The sequence below is a fragment of the Eubalaena glacialis genome, chromosome 8 (genome assembly GCF_028564815.1).
Source record: "Eubalaena glacialis isolate mEubGla1 chromosome 8, mEubGla1.1.hap2.+ XY, whole genome shotgun sequence".
NCBI classification, from domain to species: domain Eukaryota; kingdom Metazoa; phylum Chordata; class Mammalia; order Artiodactyla; family Balaenidae; genus Eubalaena; species Eubalaena glacialis.
This window is the reverse complement of record NC_083723.1, coordinates 121550258-121570000: the sequence shown is the minus strand read 5'-3', so window position 1 is coordinate 121570000 and position 19743 is coordinate 121550258. Positions and strand designations below refer to the sequence as shown.

Here is a 19743-nt window from a genome sequence, read left to right as displayed (position 1 = left end):
AAGTTTATCTCTTATTATATTCCATCTTATTATTTTTATCCTATCTTTCTAGCCTGTCAAGATGCTTTTGAAGTGCTTTTTATCATCCATCCCTCTTTTAATCCATCCCATTAAACCATCCCTCTCAGCTTTGTGTCATTTGCAAACTTAATAAACATTCTATTTGTATCTTTATCCAAGGCGTTGATAGAAATGTTGGAAAAATGTGAGTAACACAGAAGACCTGCTTCAGGCTTCCAATTGACTTAAAGATTCTCTTGAAAGATTATTAAATCTGTTGCTGAAAATCAGACATATAAAGTCTATGACATCACTCAGCTAGTAAATGATGGACATAACTAGGTCTGGTGATATCTCTACTTTGTGAAGCTTTGCTCATTGCTAGGGATCCTGACTTTCTTCTTGGCTTGGAGGATTCAGAAACGTGGCAACTCATTCCAAAATTCTGATGTTGGTTGACAGCAATCACCGTTTTATTTCTAGAATATATTTCCTCTGTTCCTTTTAGAAGTCACACTTGTCGTTGACTAGGTATCCTTCTTTCATTCTTTTTATGTGTCCTTTTTCAAGCAGTGCTCGTCTAAGAGCTCCATGTGGAGTCCTATTATTTATTTAGATCCACCTCCTTTTCCTTCTTTTATGCGATCAGTTTCTGATTAGCAGCCGACTCAGCTAACCAACATCCTGGGGGCATGGATCGCTAGGGGGTGTCAAAACCTTACTGGTTTATACTAGATATCCTTTTGAAGTTCAATCTGTCTTTCCAGGTGGATATGTACAGAGCTGGTGAATGCATATTGGTTGTTTCTCACTGAAGTGTATGTCAATTTCAGAGGGAAATTTTAAAGTGCTTCTTATCAGTCCTGCTCCTACTCAATGACCAAGCTTTTAAGGAACACTGGCCGGAGGAGGTGGCCAGTGATCAGCCTCGCCCGACACCCACGTGCCTTTTGTGGTCCTCACTGTGACTCCTTTGATTGTATTAACAGAATTTATCTTCAGAGTATCAGATCTCTTCCTTGCTTCTTCATCCTTCTGAAGGATGCAGGTGTTATCAGGAAGCAATGCCTAGCTCTTGGTGTCACACATCTGTTTCAAATGCCACCTCTACCAATGACTAGGGGGGGCATTAAGCCAGTGGTTCTCAGTTGGTGGTGACTCTGCCCTTGGGGAGAACAGTTGGCAACATCTAGAGACAGCTGTGATTGTCACAACTTGGGTTGCTACTTGTATCCAGTTGGTAGAGGGCAGGGGTGGGGCACTGCTAAACACCCTACACTGCACAAGTCAACCACCACAACAAAGGATTATGTACCTGACCCCAAACTGCAACAGTGCTGCTGTTGGGAAACCTGCTTTAAGAAAATAACCTTTCTGAGCCTTGGTTCCGTTTCCTGTACAATGAGGGTAACCGTGGTCCAGGGCAGTGTCGTGAGGATTATAGGCAGCACTGTACTTAGAACACACGCCATAATGACTGGCACAGAGCCAGCGTCAAAAAACGGTAATTATTTTCCTAATTATTACCAGGCATTACATTGGTTACTTCCTAAGATGTTATTAGCTTAATACTAAAAAGGTAGTTCATTTACTCCACAAATATTTTTTTGAGCACTTTCTATACGCTAGGCACTGATCTGGCTGCTGCAAATAGATTAGTTAAAAGGAAAAAAAGGCAACACACTCCAACTTCAGGAAGCTAACAGCCTGCAAGTAGGCACTGTGTTCCCATTTTGTAACTGAGAGAACCCAGGCCCTGCGAGGTTCAAGTAATGTACCCAAGGGTTCAACACTGATAAGGGGCAGAGCCTGGATTCAAACACCACTAGCTGCTACAGACTGAGGTGTCTGTAATTTGTGTCTCCCCAAATTAATATGTTGAAATCTTAACCCCCAATGTGATGACATCAGGGGATGGATCTGGGATTAGATCATGAGGGTGGAGCCCTCTTGAATGAGATTAGTGCCCCTCTAAGAAGAAACAGGAGAGAGCTTGCTTCTCTCTATGTCACGTGAGGATACAATGAGAAGACGGCTGTCTGCAAACTAGGAAGTGGGCCCTCACCAGACACCCGATCTGCTGGTACCTTGATCTCGGACTTCCCAGCCTTCAGAACTGTGAGAAATAAATGTCTGTTGCTTAAGCCACCTAGTCTGAGCTGACTAAGACACCAGCTTTGCCTGATTCCAAAGGCTACATGCTTTCTACTCCATTGTTATCAGACACCTGCTTTTAGGAAAACCAGATTGCAAGGTGTGTGAGGATGGCAGATCACACTTCTGTGCTAATTTTTATTTATTGTCCTAGCATCATCATCCATACCCTCTCATTCTGCAGGATATGCTTTTTGTTTCTTTTCCCTTCTACTCTTTATTAATTTAACAAATATTTACTGAGCACTTGCTCCTTGTTAGGATACAGTGGAGCTAAGACACACTGCCTTCGCCTGCAGAGAGCTCCGGAGCTGGTGTGGATGAGAGTCCGTCTCAGCTAGAAGTCTCGTGTGGGACCTGCAGCATCACCTTAACTTACCCTCAGGTGCATGAGGCCATGAGGCCACCTCCATGTCGGGACTGCGGATGTCCTTACAGGTATTTGCGTTTATCTATGTACCTCATCACATGCACAGTTAGCTTATTTGCACAGCAAAATTTTCCTTTGGTGAACAGAAAACTCTGGGTGTAACATTCATACATCTGAAGTTCATATTATGCTTTTTAGCTTGACACAGATTTCTAGCACAGTAAATACTTAGTTATTATAGAGGATTTGCCTTTACAATGTTATTTGTTCATGACCTCGAAGGTCCATGCCTCATTGCATATTGTAATTTTGCTGAAGTGCCAATTTAATCACCTGACGTGAAATGCTGATGAACAAGAGAGTGTTACTTATAGTGAGGGAACCTGGCAATCACCCAACATTCCTGTCAAACTTGACTTTGTGAGTTTCACTAAAGAAATAAAGTCCATTGTTTCAAGTATGTTCATGGTGGATGTTACTTTAGGAATATCATAGTGCAGTGTCTTTAGGAATATCAGTGTCATAGTGTAGGGTTTGTTTAGATGGAATCATTACAACCCTGAAGGAACACTTAAAATTTCCATTTATTCTTCACTGAACTGTGGAATGCATATGGCGGCATTTGGGCGCTCACCAACGTCTCAGGATCCATGCCTTATGGATGCCTAAGCCTCTATTCCACTAACATACTGGCATATGTAATAAATTATAATGGCATCACTCGACTTTCAGCTGCATTCCTTCTGGACCTTGACCCTTAATGACAAGTTCTTTTGATCTGTTTAACCATGGACTCTCATCAGAGAGACGCAGCTTCAAAACTCTACTTTACCACATACTAGTTGAGTAACTTGGGCATACTGACCATCCTCAGCTTTAGTTTCCTCCTCTGTAAAATGAGGATAATAATCATAGGTCTTGCTTAACGGGATTGTTGTGACATTAAGTTGTCACATTTACACACGTAAGACTTTTAGCACAATGCCTAAAACAGCAGGTGACCCGTGAGTCTGGGCCCTCTTTCCTTTTCCACTTCCACCCCCCCGACTGAGCTATTGCCCCTCCTTCCCGCCTTTTTGTTGAGGATGTGGCCCTTTCCCGTGGGGTCTTACCTACAACTCTGTTTGCTCCCTGTCTTGCCTGGTGTCTTTCTGGTTCTAAGTCCTGGAATACTTTTTGCTCTTGGCCACTCTCTGACATGGGATGTAGAGCTTATCCCTCAACTGGTCAACCTCTGCTACCCAAATCTCCTTCTTCTGCCTTTCTCTTTCATTCCTGAGTCAACCATCACAGAGGTTACAGGACAGTAGTCAGGAACAGAGACCCCGGTATCTGACTGCCCGGGTCCAAGTTTTGATTCCACCACTTAAATTGGTGGCCTTGGGTATGTTATTTAACCTCTTGGTGCCTCAGTTTTCTCATTTGTAAAATGGAGATGATCATATTGACTATCTCATGGAATTGCTAGGAAGAGTAAATGAGTTCATGTATCTGAAGTGCTTAAAATGGAGCTTGGCCCATAGAAAGTCCTATGTAAGTGTGTATTATTGTTATTTATTATTATAGGTTGGGTCCCCTGTTCTCTTCATTATCTGCTAGCTCCTCCCACCCCCATCTTTTAAAATGAGTGCTTTTAACGATTAATAACATTCTGATCACAAATTCACCTCCTCCTTGGCCGGCACATTACCCACCATCTGACTATTTCCACTTTGGGTTCACGATATACGTCCTCTTAGAAAAAAAATTCATTGGCTTTACAGTAATCATTTTAAAATGCTTAGCCAATCACATCTCTATTTAATCTAGATAGCACTGACGTGTAGTAAAGAGAAGGGCCAGGGTGGCTCTTAAATGAACAGATTCCAGATCAAGAAGCCAGGAGCAGATACTTGGCTTCATATGTGTTTCAGTCTGTCACACACCACGTAACATGGGTTTCATCACCATCATTGACTTAGACGCCTCCACCACCAATCACAATGTATTTCAAAGGCGAATTAGTAGCTTTAGAAAATTATGTGAGCAATTTACCCCAAATTCTTACCTATAACTTTTCCTAGAAAGAGCGACTTGGGAGAATTGAACAGAGTGTCAGATGAACTTGGCAGATGGTAACTCACAGAAGGATAATGATCCAGCTGCAGGAAGAAAAAGAGAGACACTTTTAGAAGAATGTCACCATCCTGCACTGGACACAGATCTTCCAGGGGGGATGACATCATTCTTTGAACCTCAGTTTCTGGATCTTATTTCATCACTGCTGACTCTGAAATACCAGCCTGAGAAAATGGGAAGTCCATCCCTTCCTTTGCTGGGGTTATTGGAAAACAAATTGAGCTTGGTAAGTGAAGATCCTTTATGAATTGTTCTCCAGCTTACGCACATTTTCTGTGGATAATTTACCTCCTGGATGAAGATCTTTGCTCATTTTAACAGAGTGAAACCTGCTTGATCCAATCCCTAGTATTGACCTCTGAGATAGAAAATGCTACATCTATAGCGATGGATTTTCTTTAGGATCGTCTTACTGTACTGTTTTCTTCACCGTTAGGGTCTATCAAATTGCACACAAATATTGATCTTCAGAACATATATATGTTCAAATATGAATATGAATATATTAATATATATGGATATGTAATTCAAATGCTGAGATTCAGGTTCATAGTTTTCTTGCTTATCAAAACGAGGGTGACTTCTCCTTCCTGCCACAGGGCAGGGGCATCAGAGCCTGGAGGGGACAGAGACGCCTTTGCTCTGGCAGAGCTGTCCTTTCGGAGTGGAGCTGAGTTGGCAGCAGAGGGAGGAGACAACGAAGCAGGTGGGACTAGCTTACAGGTAATGCCTGTTGTAGCAAGGCACATTTCTGATTACACTTCCCACGTCAAAGTGCAAGTGGTGGTGTCCCAGAATCACAGGGCTTCTCTTGTCCTTTGTGTCCCTAAGTGGCTTTTCTTGCCTTAGCTGAATTTTTACAACCCAAACATTCTGGTTGCGTTTCCCCAACTGTGAGCTCCTAGAACTTTCTGTGCTTCTGTGTACCCACATGTGAAAAGCCTCTTCTGTAACCTTTCATTTTTCTGAAGTGAGTTTGATACCTGCTCAGGTCAGCATAAGGCAAGGTGTGGGTCAGAAGGAAACACTGCATCCCTATCTGGCAGGGCCTTCCCGTGGGAACTGCGCAAGGAAGCTACTTGCTGAAGGCAGCAGCACAGACTCCAGAAACTAGATCCACTCCCGGGTCTTGGCTCCTGACGGGCCAAGATGGGCAAAGCTGCAGGAAGGAGACCTGCTTCCGGGAAGGAGAGGGTGGCTGGAAGTGCGCGGGGAGGGAGCTAAACTCACTTGTCAAGAGGAGAATGAGTTACTTTGAGGAATGATGGCTAATTATTAATGACCGCCTACACACCGGAATTTTGAGACTGCTTACTAGAAACCTCGAGGTTATTGTTACTCAAGGTTAAGAGTCAAAGAATCGTCACGTCTCAGGAATTTTGGGAGTTTTGACCTGCAGAACGGGTACTGTAAGTTTTTTTGTGCATGGGTGAGTTTCTGGTAGCACTGCGATAAAAGTCCAAAACACATGATTAAAGCAATCAGCGGCGTGTTCGACTATAATTTTGAAAAGCTTTCTACAATTTCAAGTGCATCGTTAACAAAACACTTATTCTGGCCAGAGAGTCTTAAACATTTTACTACTTTATTGTATTTTCTCTGGAGCAAAGGCAACTATTTCTGCTGCTAAACATTAACTAGCTGCTTTGGCGCCATCCGGTGGCACACATGCATAACTGCTGCGGTCCCTCCATCCACCTCTACTGCCTGTTGTCAAAAGGCTTCCTGAAAGTGCCAATATAACAATAATTAGTAAGATACCCTACTATGCTTCAGTGATGATCTCCCCCTAAATACTTCTCATTTAATCTATTTTGTTAAATAACTTAAAAATGGATACAAAGAATATATGTTCATTATAGAGAAAATAATAGATTTGCAGACAAAAATTTAATGTTAATTTTTTTATGTCTATTCTTTTGATTTTTTACAAAAATTGGATGGAACCCAACTACACATATTGTTTTGCATTTGCATTTACTTTTCATTGCTTAACAATGTAATAGGAGACTCTTTCTGTGTCAATACACATACAACTAAATCATCCCTTGCAATGAATGATGGGTATTCCATTTTACGGATATATGGTACCCAATTTTTTAAAAATATCAAATTTCTCTGCTTAGACTTTTAGATTTCTTGTATCTTTGGGCCCAGGACAGTGCTGAACACATAGCAGCTCCTCAATAAAAATGTGCTGACATTCGTTCCTGCAACTCTTCAAGCAGTGGACACAGGTGAAATCAGTGCTCAGAGGTGGCCTGATTCACACAACAGAATTACCTTTCTTTTCCTGAACTGTTTCTAGGGACCCAGACCAGACAGAGTTGGCTTTTGGGCACATTTTATATTATCTTTACTGAGCTCATGCAAAATAAAATTCCTAGTTTGTCTCCATAGGTTACTTTCAGCTCTTCCCCTTCCTTCATATATGCAGTTGGTGACTTGAACCAAAAGCTAAAATTTACATTTATTTATACTAAATTTCTTTCTTTTGTTTTGAAGCATAATAACAGCCTACTCAAAAGTTTTTGAATCTTGATTCTGTCATCAGTGATTCTGCCTGGTTTTGATTTATCTATAAATATCACAAACATGCCAAGTCTTCATTCATTAATGAAGTCATTAATGAAAAAATGTTGGACAGGAATCTAAGTGGGCAATGACCTATAATTCTAATACAAATTACTTGTTCAGTTAGGAAACTCTTTTGGAACAACTGACATAGAAAATATGACAAGTGCTGAAGATACACAGGAAGGCTTTAACGTTCACAAAGATCAAACTCTCGTGTCTGCGGTAATTCTGTAATAAAAGAGGAAAGCAGGAGGAGAGCTACGAGGAAAGAAGAGTCTGGCTAACTTTTTCCTTCTCTCTCTCTCACACTCCCTCCTGCCTTGTGCTGAGGAGGAGGGAGGCAGGTGGGGTTGCGGAACAGGAGGAGGTGAAGTGGAGGGCACGGCAGGAAAGGCAAGAGAGCTCGGGGGCCTTGAAGACGTGGCTCCGTGAAGGATCCCGGACTCTCTGGGGTGACGAGCCACGGGATGCGGGCGCCCTCTAGAGGCTGAAAAAGGCAAGGAACTAGATTCTCCCCTCACAGCCTGGGGTGCCGGGGGAACCAGCCCTGCCAGCACCTGAGCATCAGCTCAGCGATACTAAATTCGGATGTCTGGCCTCCAGAACCATAAGATAATAAATCGGTGTTACCCTAAATTTGTGGTAAGTTGTTACAGCAGCAGTAGAAAACTAATTCAGGAAATTAAAAAAAAAGAGCCGTGCCACCAAAACCATGACTGAACATCACCTTCTCCCAGCTCGGTTCTCAAATAATAGCTCTAGCCCTGCTCCACTCTTCCTGCCTCCCAGACGAAGGCTGCAAAGCTGCCCGACTCCGGAATTGCCCCTGCTTTCTAGAGCACCCAATCGTGCTTTCTGGAATCCTCCCAACACAAGCCCCATCCTCTTCCCGTCTCTCGCCCAGTGATATCCCCATCGTGACCCCTGGTATGTAACTCTCTTTGGGCCAGTAATCCACTCATTGCCTCCTGGCTCCAATTCACCCTTCAATATCTGCTCTATGATAAACACGAATTCCTTTAATCTCCTTTAAAATGAGCAGGATGTTAAACTTTCTCAGCCCTGGAGGGAAGAAGGGGCTTCTGGAAATTTCCAGTGCTGGCTTGGGGGCGGGGAGGTAGTGGAGGTTCGGCCTAGGGTGTGAGGTGTGCCCAAGCCACAGGCCCAGAGCAGGACGCCTCTGTGAGCCTACGGCCTGGTGACCCTCCGTCTCCCCTGGAAACCAGAGCCCCCGTGCAGCCCTGCGTGGCCTGCGTGCTCGGAAGCCCCCTGCCCCCAGCTCCCCAGCCCCCCCCACACACACACGCTGGGTCCCTGCTTCCCCACCTGCACTCCAGACAGTGGCTTTGTGCTGGCCGAGCAACCCCAGGCCAGTTCCAGCCCCGCCAAACCAGAACTTCTCTGCTCTCTGTGGCGGGGCACGGCTTTTCCCACGACGTCTGGAGCCCCCATGCTGGTCCTTCTGTGGGTCTCCTCCCTCAGCCACGGATGCTTCTAGCAAACTCTACAGGGCTTTCCTTACATCCTGGAGGTTTCCTTTATTGCAGTTAATTCTTGTTTCAGGAGCCTAGTGAGTTCTAAGCAGTTTCTATCGAATCCTGTTCTTCTTAATGGTTGTTTCATTCTTTTAATGGTTATACCCTACCCCCTTCCTTCCTGTCTCAGAAGCAATGCCTTCCCAAGGCTCTTCCTCTGCTTCTGTACATTTTAGACTCTTTCCATTTGATTTCCTAGAAGCCAGTGCTCAAATGAGAATTTCTTCAGTCAGGGGTGTCAAAAAATCAAAGAAGTTGTGTAGCAAGTCCAGGCTGCAGTGCAAGCTTCCTGTCACTTAGACCCTAAGCACAGTGTATCCCATGGTATCCTGCATGTCTCTGAATATCTAGTTAATCACTTTTAAAAGTGTAAAGATGGGAGGGACCTTCAAGATGGCGGAGGAGTAAGATGTGGAGATCACCCTCCTCCCCACAGATACATCAGAAATACATCTACATGTGGAACAACTCCTACAGAACACCTACTGAACAGTGGCAGAAGACCTTAGACTTCCCAAAAGGCAAGAAACTCCCCACGTACCTGGGCAGGGCAAAAGAATAAAGAAAAAACAGAGACAAAAGAATAGGGATGGGACCTGCACTTCTGGGAGGGAGCTGTGAAGGAGGAAAAGCTTGACACACTAGGAAGCCCCTTCACTGGCAGAGACGGGGGGTGGGCCGGGGGGGAAGCTTCGGAGCCATGGAGGAGAGCGCAGCCACAGGGGTGCGGAGGGCAAAGCGGAGAGATTCCTGCACAGAGGATGGGTGCCGACCAGCACTCACCAGCCCGAGAGGCTTGTCTGCTCACCCGCCGGGGCGGGCGGGGGCTGGGAGCTGAGGCTCGGGCTTCGGTCGGATCCCAGGGAGAGGACTGGGGTTGGCGGCGTGAACACAGCCTGAAGGGGGCTAGTGTGCCACAGCTAGCCGGGAGGGAGTCCGGGAAAAGGTCTGGAGCTGCCGAAGAGGCAAGAGACCATTGTTTTGGGGTGCACAAGGAGAGGGGATTCAGAGCACTGCCTAAATGAGCTCCAGAGACGGGCGCGAGCCGCGGCTATCAGCGCGGACCCCAGAGATGGGCATGAGATGCTAAGGCTGCTGCTGCCGCCACCAAGAAGCCTGTGTGCGAGCACAGGTCACTCTCCACACCGCCCCTCCCGGGAGCCTGTGCAGCCCACCACTGCCAGAGTCCCGTGATCAAGGGACAACTTCCCCGGGAGAACACACGGCGCGCCTCAGGCTGCTGCAACGTCACGCCGGCCTCTGCCGCCACAGGCTCGCCCCGCATCCGTACCCCTCCCTCCCCCTGGCCTGAGTGAGCCAGAGCCCCCGAATCAGCTGCTCCTTTAACACCGTCCTGTCTGAGTGAAGAACAGATGCCCTCAGGCGACCTACACACAGAGGCAGGGCCAAATCCAAAGCTGAACCCCAGGAGCTGTGCAAACAAATAAGAGAAAGGGAAATCTCTCCCAGCAGCCTCAGGAGCAGTGGATTAAATCTCCACAATCAACTTGATGTACCCTGCATCTCTGGAATACCTGAATAGACAATGAATCAACCCAAAATTGAGGCGGTGGACTTTGGTAGCAACTGTAGACTTGGGGTTTGCTTTCTGCATCTAATTTGTTTCTGGTTTTATGTTTATCTTAGTTTAGTATTTAGAGTTTATTATCATTGGTAGATTTGTTTATTGATTTGGTTGCTCTCTTCATTTTTTTATACATATATATATATTTTTTTCCTTTTTCTCTTTTTGTGAGTATGTATGTGTATGCTTCTTTGTGTGATTTTGTCTGTATAGCTTTGCTTTTACCATTTGTCCTAGGGTTCTGTCTGTCTTTTTTTTTTTTTAGTATAGTTTTAAGTGCTTGTTATCATTGGTGGATTTGTTTTTTGGTTTGGTTGCTCTCTTCTTTCTTTCTTTTTTTAATTACTTTTTAATTTTTTATTTTTAATAACTTAAAAAATTTCCTATTTTAATAACTTTAATTAATTAATTAATTAATTAATTCTTTCTTTCTTTCTTTCTTTTTTTTTCCTCCCTTTTCTTCTGAGCCGTGTGGCTGACAGGGTCTTGGTGCTCCGCCCAGGTGTCAGGGCTGAGCCTTTGAGGTGGGAGAGCCGAGTACAGGACATTGGTCGACCAGACACCTCCCAGCTCCATGTAATATCAAATGGCGAAAGCTCTCCCAGAGATCTCCATCTCAACGCTAAGACTCAGCTCCACTCAATGACCAGCAAGTTCCAGTGCTGAACACCCCATGCCAAGCAACTAGCAAGACAGAAACACAATCCCACCCATTAGCAGAGAGGCTGCCTAAAATCATAAGGTCACAGACACTCCAAAACACCACCGGACGCAGTCCTGCCCACCAGAAAGACAAGATCCAGCCTCATCCACCAGAACACAGGCACCAGTCCCCTCCACCAGGAAGCCTACACAACCCACTGAACCAACCTTACTCACTGGGGGCAGACACCAAAAACAATGGGAACTATAAACCTGCAGCCTGCAAAAAGGAGACCCCAAACACAGTAAGTTAAGCAAAACGAGAAGACAGAGAAACACACAGCAGATGAAGGAGCAAGGTAAAAACCCACCAGACCAAACAAATGAAGAGGAAATAGACAGTCTACCTGAAAAAGAATTCAGAGTAATGATAGTAAAGATGATCCAAAATCTTGGAAATAGAATGGAGAAAATACAGGAAATGTTTAACAAAGACCTAGAAGAACTAAAGAGCAAATAAACAAGGATGAACAACACAATAAGTGAAATTAAAAATTCTCTAGAAGGAATCAATAGCAGACTAAGAGAGGCAGAAGAACGGATAAGTGACCTGGAAGATAAAATAGTGGAAATAACTACAGCAGAGCAGAATAAAGAAAAAGAATGAAAAGAATTGAGGACAGTCCCAGAGATCTCTGGGACAACATTAAATGCACCAACATTCGAATTATAGGGGTCCCAGAAGAAGAAGAGAAAAAGAAAGGGACTGGGAAAATATTTGAGGAGATTATAGTAGAAAACTTCCCTAATATGGGAAAGGGAATAGTCAATCAAGTCCAGGAAGCGCAGAGAGTCCCATGCAGGATAAATCCAAGGAGAAACGCTCCAAGACACATATTAATCAAACTATCAAAAATTAAATACAAAGAAAAAATATTAAAAGCAGCAAGGGAAAAGCAACAAATGACATACAAGGGAATCCCCATAAGGTTTTCAGCTGATCTTTCAGCAGAAACGCTACAAGCCAGAAGGGAGTGGCAGGACATATTTAAAGTGATGAAAGGGAAAAACCTACAACCAAAATTACTCTACTCAGCAAGGATCTCATTCAGATTTGACACAGAAATTAAAACCGTAACAGACAAGCAAAAGCTAAGAGAATTCAGTACCACCAAACCAGCTTTACAGCAAATGCTAAAGGAACTTCTCTAGGCAGGAAACACAAGAGAAGGAAAAGACCTACAATAACAAACAGAAAACAATTAAGAAAATGGTAATAGGAACATACATATCGATAATTACCTTAAATGTAAATGGATTAAATGCTCCCACCAAAAGACACAGACTGGCTGAATGGATACAAAAACAAGACCCATATGTATGCTGTCTACAAGAGACCCACTTCAGACCTAGGGACACACACAGACTGAAAGTGAGGGGATGGAAAAAGATATTCCATGCAAATGGAAGTCAAAAGAAAGCTGGAGTAGCAATTCTCATATCAGACAAAATAGACTTTAAAATAAAGACTATTACAAGAGACAAAGAAGGACACTACATAATGATCAAGGGATCAATCCAAGAAGAAGATATAACAATTGTAAATATTTATGCACCCATATAGGAGCACCTCAATACATAAGGCAAATGCTAACAGCCATAAAAGGGGAAATCAACATAACACAATAATAGTAGGGGACTTTAACACCCCACTTTCACCAATGGACAGATCATCCAAAATGAAAATAAATAAGGAAACACAAGCTTTAAATGACACATTAAACAAGATAGGACGTTCCATCCAAAAACAACAGAATACACTTTCTTCTCAAGTGCTCATGAAACATTCTCCAGGATGGATCATATCTTGGGTCACAAATCAAGCCTTGGTAAATTTAAGAAAACGGAAATCGTATCGAGTACCTTTTCCAACCACAACGTTACAAGACTAGATACCAATTACAGGAAAAAAACTGTAAAAAACACAAACACAAGGAGGCTAAACAATACACTACTAAATAACCAAGAGATCACTGAAGAAATCAAAGAGAAAATCAAAAAATACCTAGAAACAAATGACAATGAAAACACAATGACCCAAAACCTATGGGATGCAGCAAAAGCAGTTCTAAGAGGGAAGTTTATAGCAATACAATCCTACCTTAAGAAACAAGAAACATCTCAAATAAACAACCTAACCTTACACCTAAAGCAATCAGAGAAAGAAGAAAAAAAAAAAGCCCCAAAGTTAGCAGAAGGAAAGAAATCATAAAAATCAGATGAAAAATAAATGAAAAAGAAATGAAGGAAACAATAGCAAAGATCAATAAAACTAAAAGCTGGTTATTTGAGAAAATAAACAAAACTGATAAACCATTAACCAGACTCATCAAGAAAAAAAGGGAGAAGACGCAAACCAATAGAATTAGAAATGAAAAAGGAGAAGTAACAACTGACACTGCAGAAATATAAAGGATCATGAGAGATTACTACAAGCAACTATATGCCAATAAAATGGACAACCTGGAAGAAATGGACAAATTCTTAGAAAAGCACAACCTTCCAAGACTGAACCAGGAAGAAATAGAAAGTATAAACAGACCAATTACAAGCACTGAAATTGAAACTGTGATTAAAAATCTTCCAACAAACAAAAGCCCAGGACCAGACGGCTTCACAGGTGAATTCTATCAAACATTTAGAGAAGAGCTAACACCTATCCTTCTCAAACTCTTCCAAAATATAGCAGAGGGAGGGACACTCCCAAACTCATTCTATGAGGCCACCATTACCCTGATACCAAAACCAGACAGGGATGTCACAAAAAAAGAAAACTACAGGCCTGTATCACTGATGAACATAGATGCAAAAATCCTCCACAAAATACTAGCAAACAGAATCCAACAGCACATTAAAAGGATCATACACCATGATCAAGTGGGGTTTAATCCCATGAATGCAAGGATTCTTCAATACATGCAAATCAATCAATAAACCATATTAACAAATTGAAGGAGAAAAACCATATGATCATCTCAATAGATGCAGAAAAAGCTTTTGACAAAATTCAACACCCATTTATGATAAAAACCCTCCAGAAAGTAGGCATAGAAGGAACTTACCTCAACATAATAAAGGCAATATATGACAAACCCACAGCCAACATCATTCCAATGGTGAAAAACTGAAACCACTTCCACCAAGATCTGGAACAAGACAAGGTTGCCCACTCTCACCACTATTATTCAACATAGTTTTGGAAGTTTTAGCCACAGCAATCAGAGAAGAAAAAGAAATAAAAGGAATCCAAATTGCAAAAGAAGTAAAACTGTCACTGTTTGCAGATGACATGATAGTATACATAGAGAATCCTAAAGATGCTACCAGAAAACTACTAGAGCTAATCAATGAATTTGGTAAAGTAGCAGGATACAAAATTAATGCACAGAAATCTCTTGCATTCCTATACACTAATGATGAAAAATCTGAAAGAGAAATTAAGGAAACACTCCCATTTACCACTGCAACAAAAAGAATAAAATACCTAGAAATAAACCTACCTAAGGAGACAAAAGACCTGTATGCAGAAAACTATAAGACACTGATGAAAGAAATTAAAGATGATACAAACAGATGGAGAGATAGACCATGTTCTTGGATTGGAAGAATCAACATTGTGAAAATGACTATACTACCCAAAGCAATCTACAGATTCAGTGCAATCCCTATCAAACTACCAATGGCATTTTTCACAGAACTAGAATAAAAAATTTCACAATTTGTATGGAAACACAAAAGACCCTGAATAGCCAAAGCAATCTTGAGAAAGAAAAACGGAGCTGGAGGATTCAGGCTCCCAGACTTCAGACTATACTACAAAGCTACAGTAATCAAGACAGTACGGTACTGGCACAAAAACAGAAATATAGATCAATGGAACAGGATAGAAAGCCCAGAGATAAACCCAGGCACATATGGTTACCTTATTTTTGATAAGGGAGGCAAGAATATACAATGGAGAAAAGACAGCCTCTTCAATAAGTGGTGCTGGGAAAACTGGACAGCTACATGTAAAAGAATGAAATTAGAACACTCCCTAACACCATACACAGAAATAAACTCAAAACGGATTAAAGACCTAAATGTAAGGCCAGACACTATTAAACTCTTAGAGGAAAACATAGGCAGAACACTCTATGACATAAATCACAGCAAGATCCTTTTTGACCCACCTCCTAGAGAAATGGAAATAAAAACAAAAATAAACAAATGGGACCTAATGAAACTTAACAGCTTTTGCACAGCAAAGGAAACCATAAACAAGACCAAAAGACAACCCTCAGAATGGGAGAAAATATTTGCAAATGAAGCAACTGACAAAGGATTAATCTCCAAAATTTACAAGCAGCTCATGCAGCTCAATATCAAAAAAACAAACAACCCAATCAAAAATGGGCAGAAGACCTAAATAGACATTTCTCCAAAGAAGATATACAGATTGCCAACAGACACATGAAAGAATGCTCAACATCACTAATCATTAGAGAAATGCAAATCAAAACTACAATGAGGTATCCCCTCACACCAGTCAGAATGGCCATCATCAAAAAATCTACAAACAGTAAATGCTGGAGAGGGTGTGGAGAAAAGGGAACCCTCTTGCACTGTTGGTAGGAATGTAAATTGATACAGCCACTATGGAGAAGGGTATGGAGGTTCCTTAAAAAACTAAAAATAGAACTACCATATGACCCAGCAATCCCACTACTGGGCATATACCCTGAGAAAACCATAATTCAAAAAGAGTCATGTACCACAATGTTCAGTGCAGCTCTATTTACAGTAGCCAGGACATAGAAGCAACCTAATTGTCCATCGACAGATGAATGGATAAAGAAGATGTCGCACATATATACAATGGAATATTACGCAGCCATGAAAAGAAACACAATTGAGTTATTTGTAGTGAATTGGATGGACCTAGAGTCTGTCATACAGAGTGAAGTAAGTCAGAAAGATAAAAACAAATACCGTATGCTAACACATATATATGGAATCTTAAAAAAAAATAAATGGTTCTGAAGAACCTAGGGGCAAGACAGGAATAAAGACGCAGACATAGAGAATGGACTTGAGGACACAGAGGGGGGAACAGTAAGCTGGGACGAAGTGAGAGAGTGGCACGGACATATATACACTACCAAATGTAAAATAGATAGCTAGTGGGAAGCAGCCACATAGCACAGGGAAGTCAGTTTGGTGCTTTGTGTCCACCTAGAGGGGTGGGATAGGAAGGGTGGGAGGGAGGGAGACGCAAGAGGGAAGAGATATGGGGATCTATGTGTATGTATAACTGATTCACTTTGTTATAAAGCAGAAACTAACACACCATTGTAAAGCAATTATACTCCAATAAAGATGTTAAAAAAACAATTCTTATATTAAAACCCTATGTTTAACCTACTATGTGATTTCTGTCTCCTGTTCGGACCCAGGCATCTACACCAGGAAAAGGAGGACGCACGTATTGAGCCACTACTGTGTGCAAGCCTTTGTGCCAGGCTTTTCACATCTTAAGTCATTTAATAGGTATTGCATAGTGTCCTTTGCTTTGATATTACAAAAAGCATCCAAACTCAGAAAAGGAGTATGTGGCAGAATTGACATTCCAACCCAGCTACACCCAGCCACAAAGACAATGTTAGGCTGAAAGGGACAGTCTCCTGAGCCAGCCCCACTGGTTCAACCAGGGGAGAGATCAGCTGTGTTTTAAGTATTTACATTTAAAGGAGAAAATGCATTAAATCAGATTAGGCAAGTACAGCTCAACCTGCAAAGCCTCAGGACGCGTCACATTATACTGTTTCACTTATATTACCAGGTGGCTGCCACTCTTCCAACGAACCCTGGTGCATCTGTCATGGTCAAGTGCAATAATTTCAAGGTAATTTCTTTGGGGTCCACATGAGCTATTTTGCTGTACATTTAGCTGGTGGTCATTTCACCGGCAGTTAAGCGGCAATAAGAGATTGTGTAATAGAGCCTCATTAAAATTAAAGACTGTGACACCATGTGCCCCAGGACACCTTAAAGGGACACTCATTTGTTCGACATTTACCATCATTCTGACTCAGGCTGGGCCTCGCATCTCACACGCTGAGTTCAGAGCTTTAATGTCGTTCAGGTATTATTTTGTGATTTCAGTTCATTTCCATTTTAAGCCACAGTTTGTCTTGGCAGAGTTTGAAGGGATTTCCTCAGCCTGTTTAGGTTTTGGGGATGAAATGGAGGAGGCGGGGAAGGAGGAGGGAAGAAAGACTGAGGCAGCGTGGTCACTTCTCACCATCCGAGGGCCCAGCCCCATGTCTGGAGACGAAGGGTCATGATACACTGCCCCGAGGACACATTTCTGGGGCTCCGGACAAGGGCCCGGGATTTCTTGCCTCTTCTCCTAATCCCTAATTCTGGGTAATACTTGGAATCAGCTTAGCAATATTGAATTCAGAACAAACCATCTTGATGGATATTTAACTCCAAGTTTAAACATGGGAAGAGGCCAGTGCAAACAGAAAAGAGGGATGAGAAACAGATATCAGCTAGTCTCACTGTTACCTGTCTCAATGCCTTCTAGCCGGAAACCCCGATGGACTTTACAGGAGAGAGAGTTTAAGAGCAGAGGCTGTATCTTTCTCTCCCACCTTATTCTCCATCCCACTTGCAGATCCGCAGATGGGGGTCCCGCAAGCCCCAGACCATTCACAACTGAGAACGGGAAAGAGCAAGACTGACCCCAGCATCAAGGGGAAATCCATGTAAATGTTTTCCACCTCTTCCTGACTCCAGGTCGTTTTGTTCTCCTTCATGGAGAGGACACAGGAGAAACACAGACGCGAGCGGGAGACTGAAAAGTAGAGTTCGTGTGGGTCTGCCACCCGTTACAGGGTCCCCTGCCTCGACAGTGACTCTGTGAGGACAGGGGTCCGCCCCATCCACCTCTCGCTCTCCCAGACACAGGGCCCGAGGCGCACACGCTTGCGAAACCTTGAGCTGTGGGCTAGGCAGGCAGAGGAAAGACACCGGGCATCGGAGCCCAGGGGATGGCACCTCACCTCTGCACTTCTGGCTCTTTCTTTTCCGTGAGATTATCTAGTAAATCTCCTGGTCCATTTATTACCCACATGAAATGGGTCTGTATCATCTTAGATGCTCACTTAACATTTATTGAATGAGCCATGTTGGTGTTGGGAGGTGTGTGTGTGTGTGTATTTAGGATACGGAAAACCAAGGTTCTACTTCCACTGGAACTTCTGCTCTTAGAGGAGAAGAGCTCTAGGGACGATCCAACTGACTGAAGCCCACAGAGAATGTCATGGCCGTCGGGTTTGGGTGAGCCAGCCTGACGCCATCCTGGAAGGACACTGACTGATGGCTAGTCTGGGGTCTGAATCTTTACGCTCTGGGAGACCCTGCTTCTCTGGGAGCTGTGAGTTCATCATAACCCATTCCTGGGACCACAAGGCTGGGAAGCACAAGCGCATCACTGTGGAGGCCAGCACACCAGCCTCTTCCCACCTGGACTGCCCGGACACAGGCTTATCCCTCCAATTCCAAGGGCAACCAAGGATGCCGATGGCAGGGGGCCATCGGGGAGGTCACGGTGACATCTACCTTATTTTGGTTTTGGCCTAAACTGCTTAGGAGCCCTGCTGTTTTATAGATACAGAAAGAGAAGAAAGAGGCCAAGAAACACTCTCCCCTGTAACAGAACCATGAAATAAACTAGAAATTGTCAAACTTTCATTCTCAGGAGAGCGATGCACACCGGTAAAGAGGTGCCTGAACAGGCTACCTGGTGCCCCTCTGTGAAGGAATACTTCAGTCACCTGCAGGTGGACCAGCCAGGGAGCCTTTGCTGCTTCAGGATGGATGAAATGCCCCTGAGGCGATCAGAGGGGAAGGCGCCATCTTCCTGAATGAGGAAAGGGCATTGCTCTCCCCTCCCCCCTGCCCCTCTGCTCTGACCCTACTCAACATCTTTCAGCCCTTGGACCACTATGTTCTCTGGAACATGTTCCAGGGCTCCCTTTTTGCTGTGTCCTTTTGCCTGGCAAGCACTTCTGCTCTCCTGTCACCAAACACAATGATTGAATTAGTTCTTGCTCTGGGGATGTTATCTAACCCACTCACTTTATTACTGGCCCCAAGCTTCCTTGCAGTCCCCTGATGAGCTGGACTCAACCACGTGGGGGACTTCCATTTAATGAATGAATTTTCAGCAAGGCTAGAGGTGGCGTAGCCTAGAACCAAAGCAGATGCATTCACCTCCTCAGCCCCCTTCTCCTCAGCCTGCGCCTGGGTCTGGGGTCCTTCTACTCTAAGACCAAGGAGAGGAGACTTCGCTTCCACATCTAGGAAAGATCCAGCTGAATCCACGGACCCCCAGCCTTTCTAGGATGGAGAACACCTTGCAAACGGGAACTGGAGGCTCTCTTCAAATCTAAATCACCTGCCCAAGGAAATGCAAAAAGGAGGAAAAGTGGCCATTGTTTCTTCTGTTCACCCTCAGAAGACCTGCTTTGACAGGACCTCGTTTCTCTTCCTTGGAGGGTGGGAAGGACTGAGTCTTGCTGTCCTTGCCAGGGTCACTAGGGAACTCGGCTGGACTTCCAGCGTAGGACAGGAGGGCGGTCCGGGGGAGCGAGGACGGGCCAGGAGACTGGTCCTGGCTCTGCCACTGAACAGCTGGGTGGGGACACTTCACG

General features: G+C 43.6%; 1 protein-coding gene across 2 annotated transcripts in view; it reads right to left on the bottom strand.

The window, feature by feature from the left end:
- CNTNAP2 (contactin associated protein 2) overlaps window positions 1-19743 on the bottom strand; it is a 2096032-nt gene that overhangs the window by 141529 nt on the left and 1934760 nt on the right. For both annotated transcript variants that reach the window (XM_061198858.1, XM_061198859.1), the window contains exon 21: window positions 4572-4665. In XM_061198858.1, coding sequence (XP_061054841.1) covers window positions 4572-4665 — 94 coding nt within the window. The remainder of the gene's footprint in view (window positions 1-4571; window positions 4666-19743) is intronic.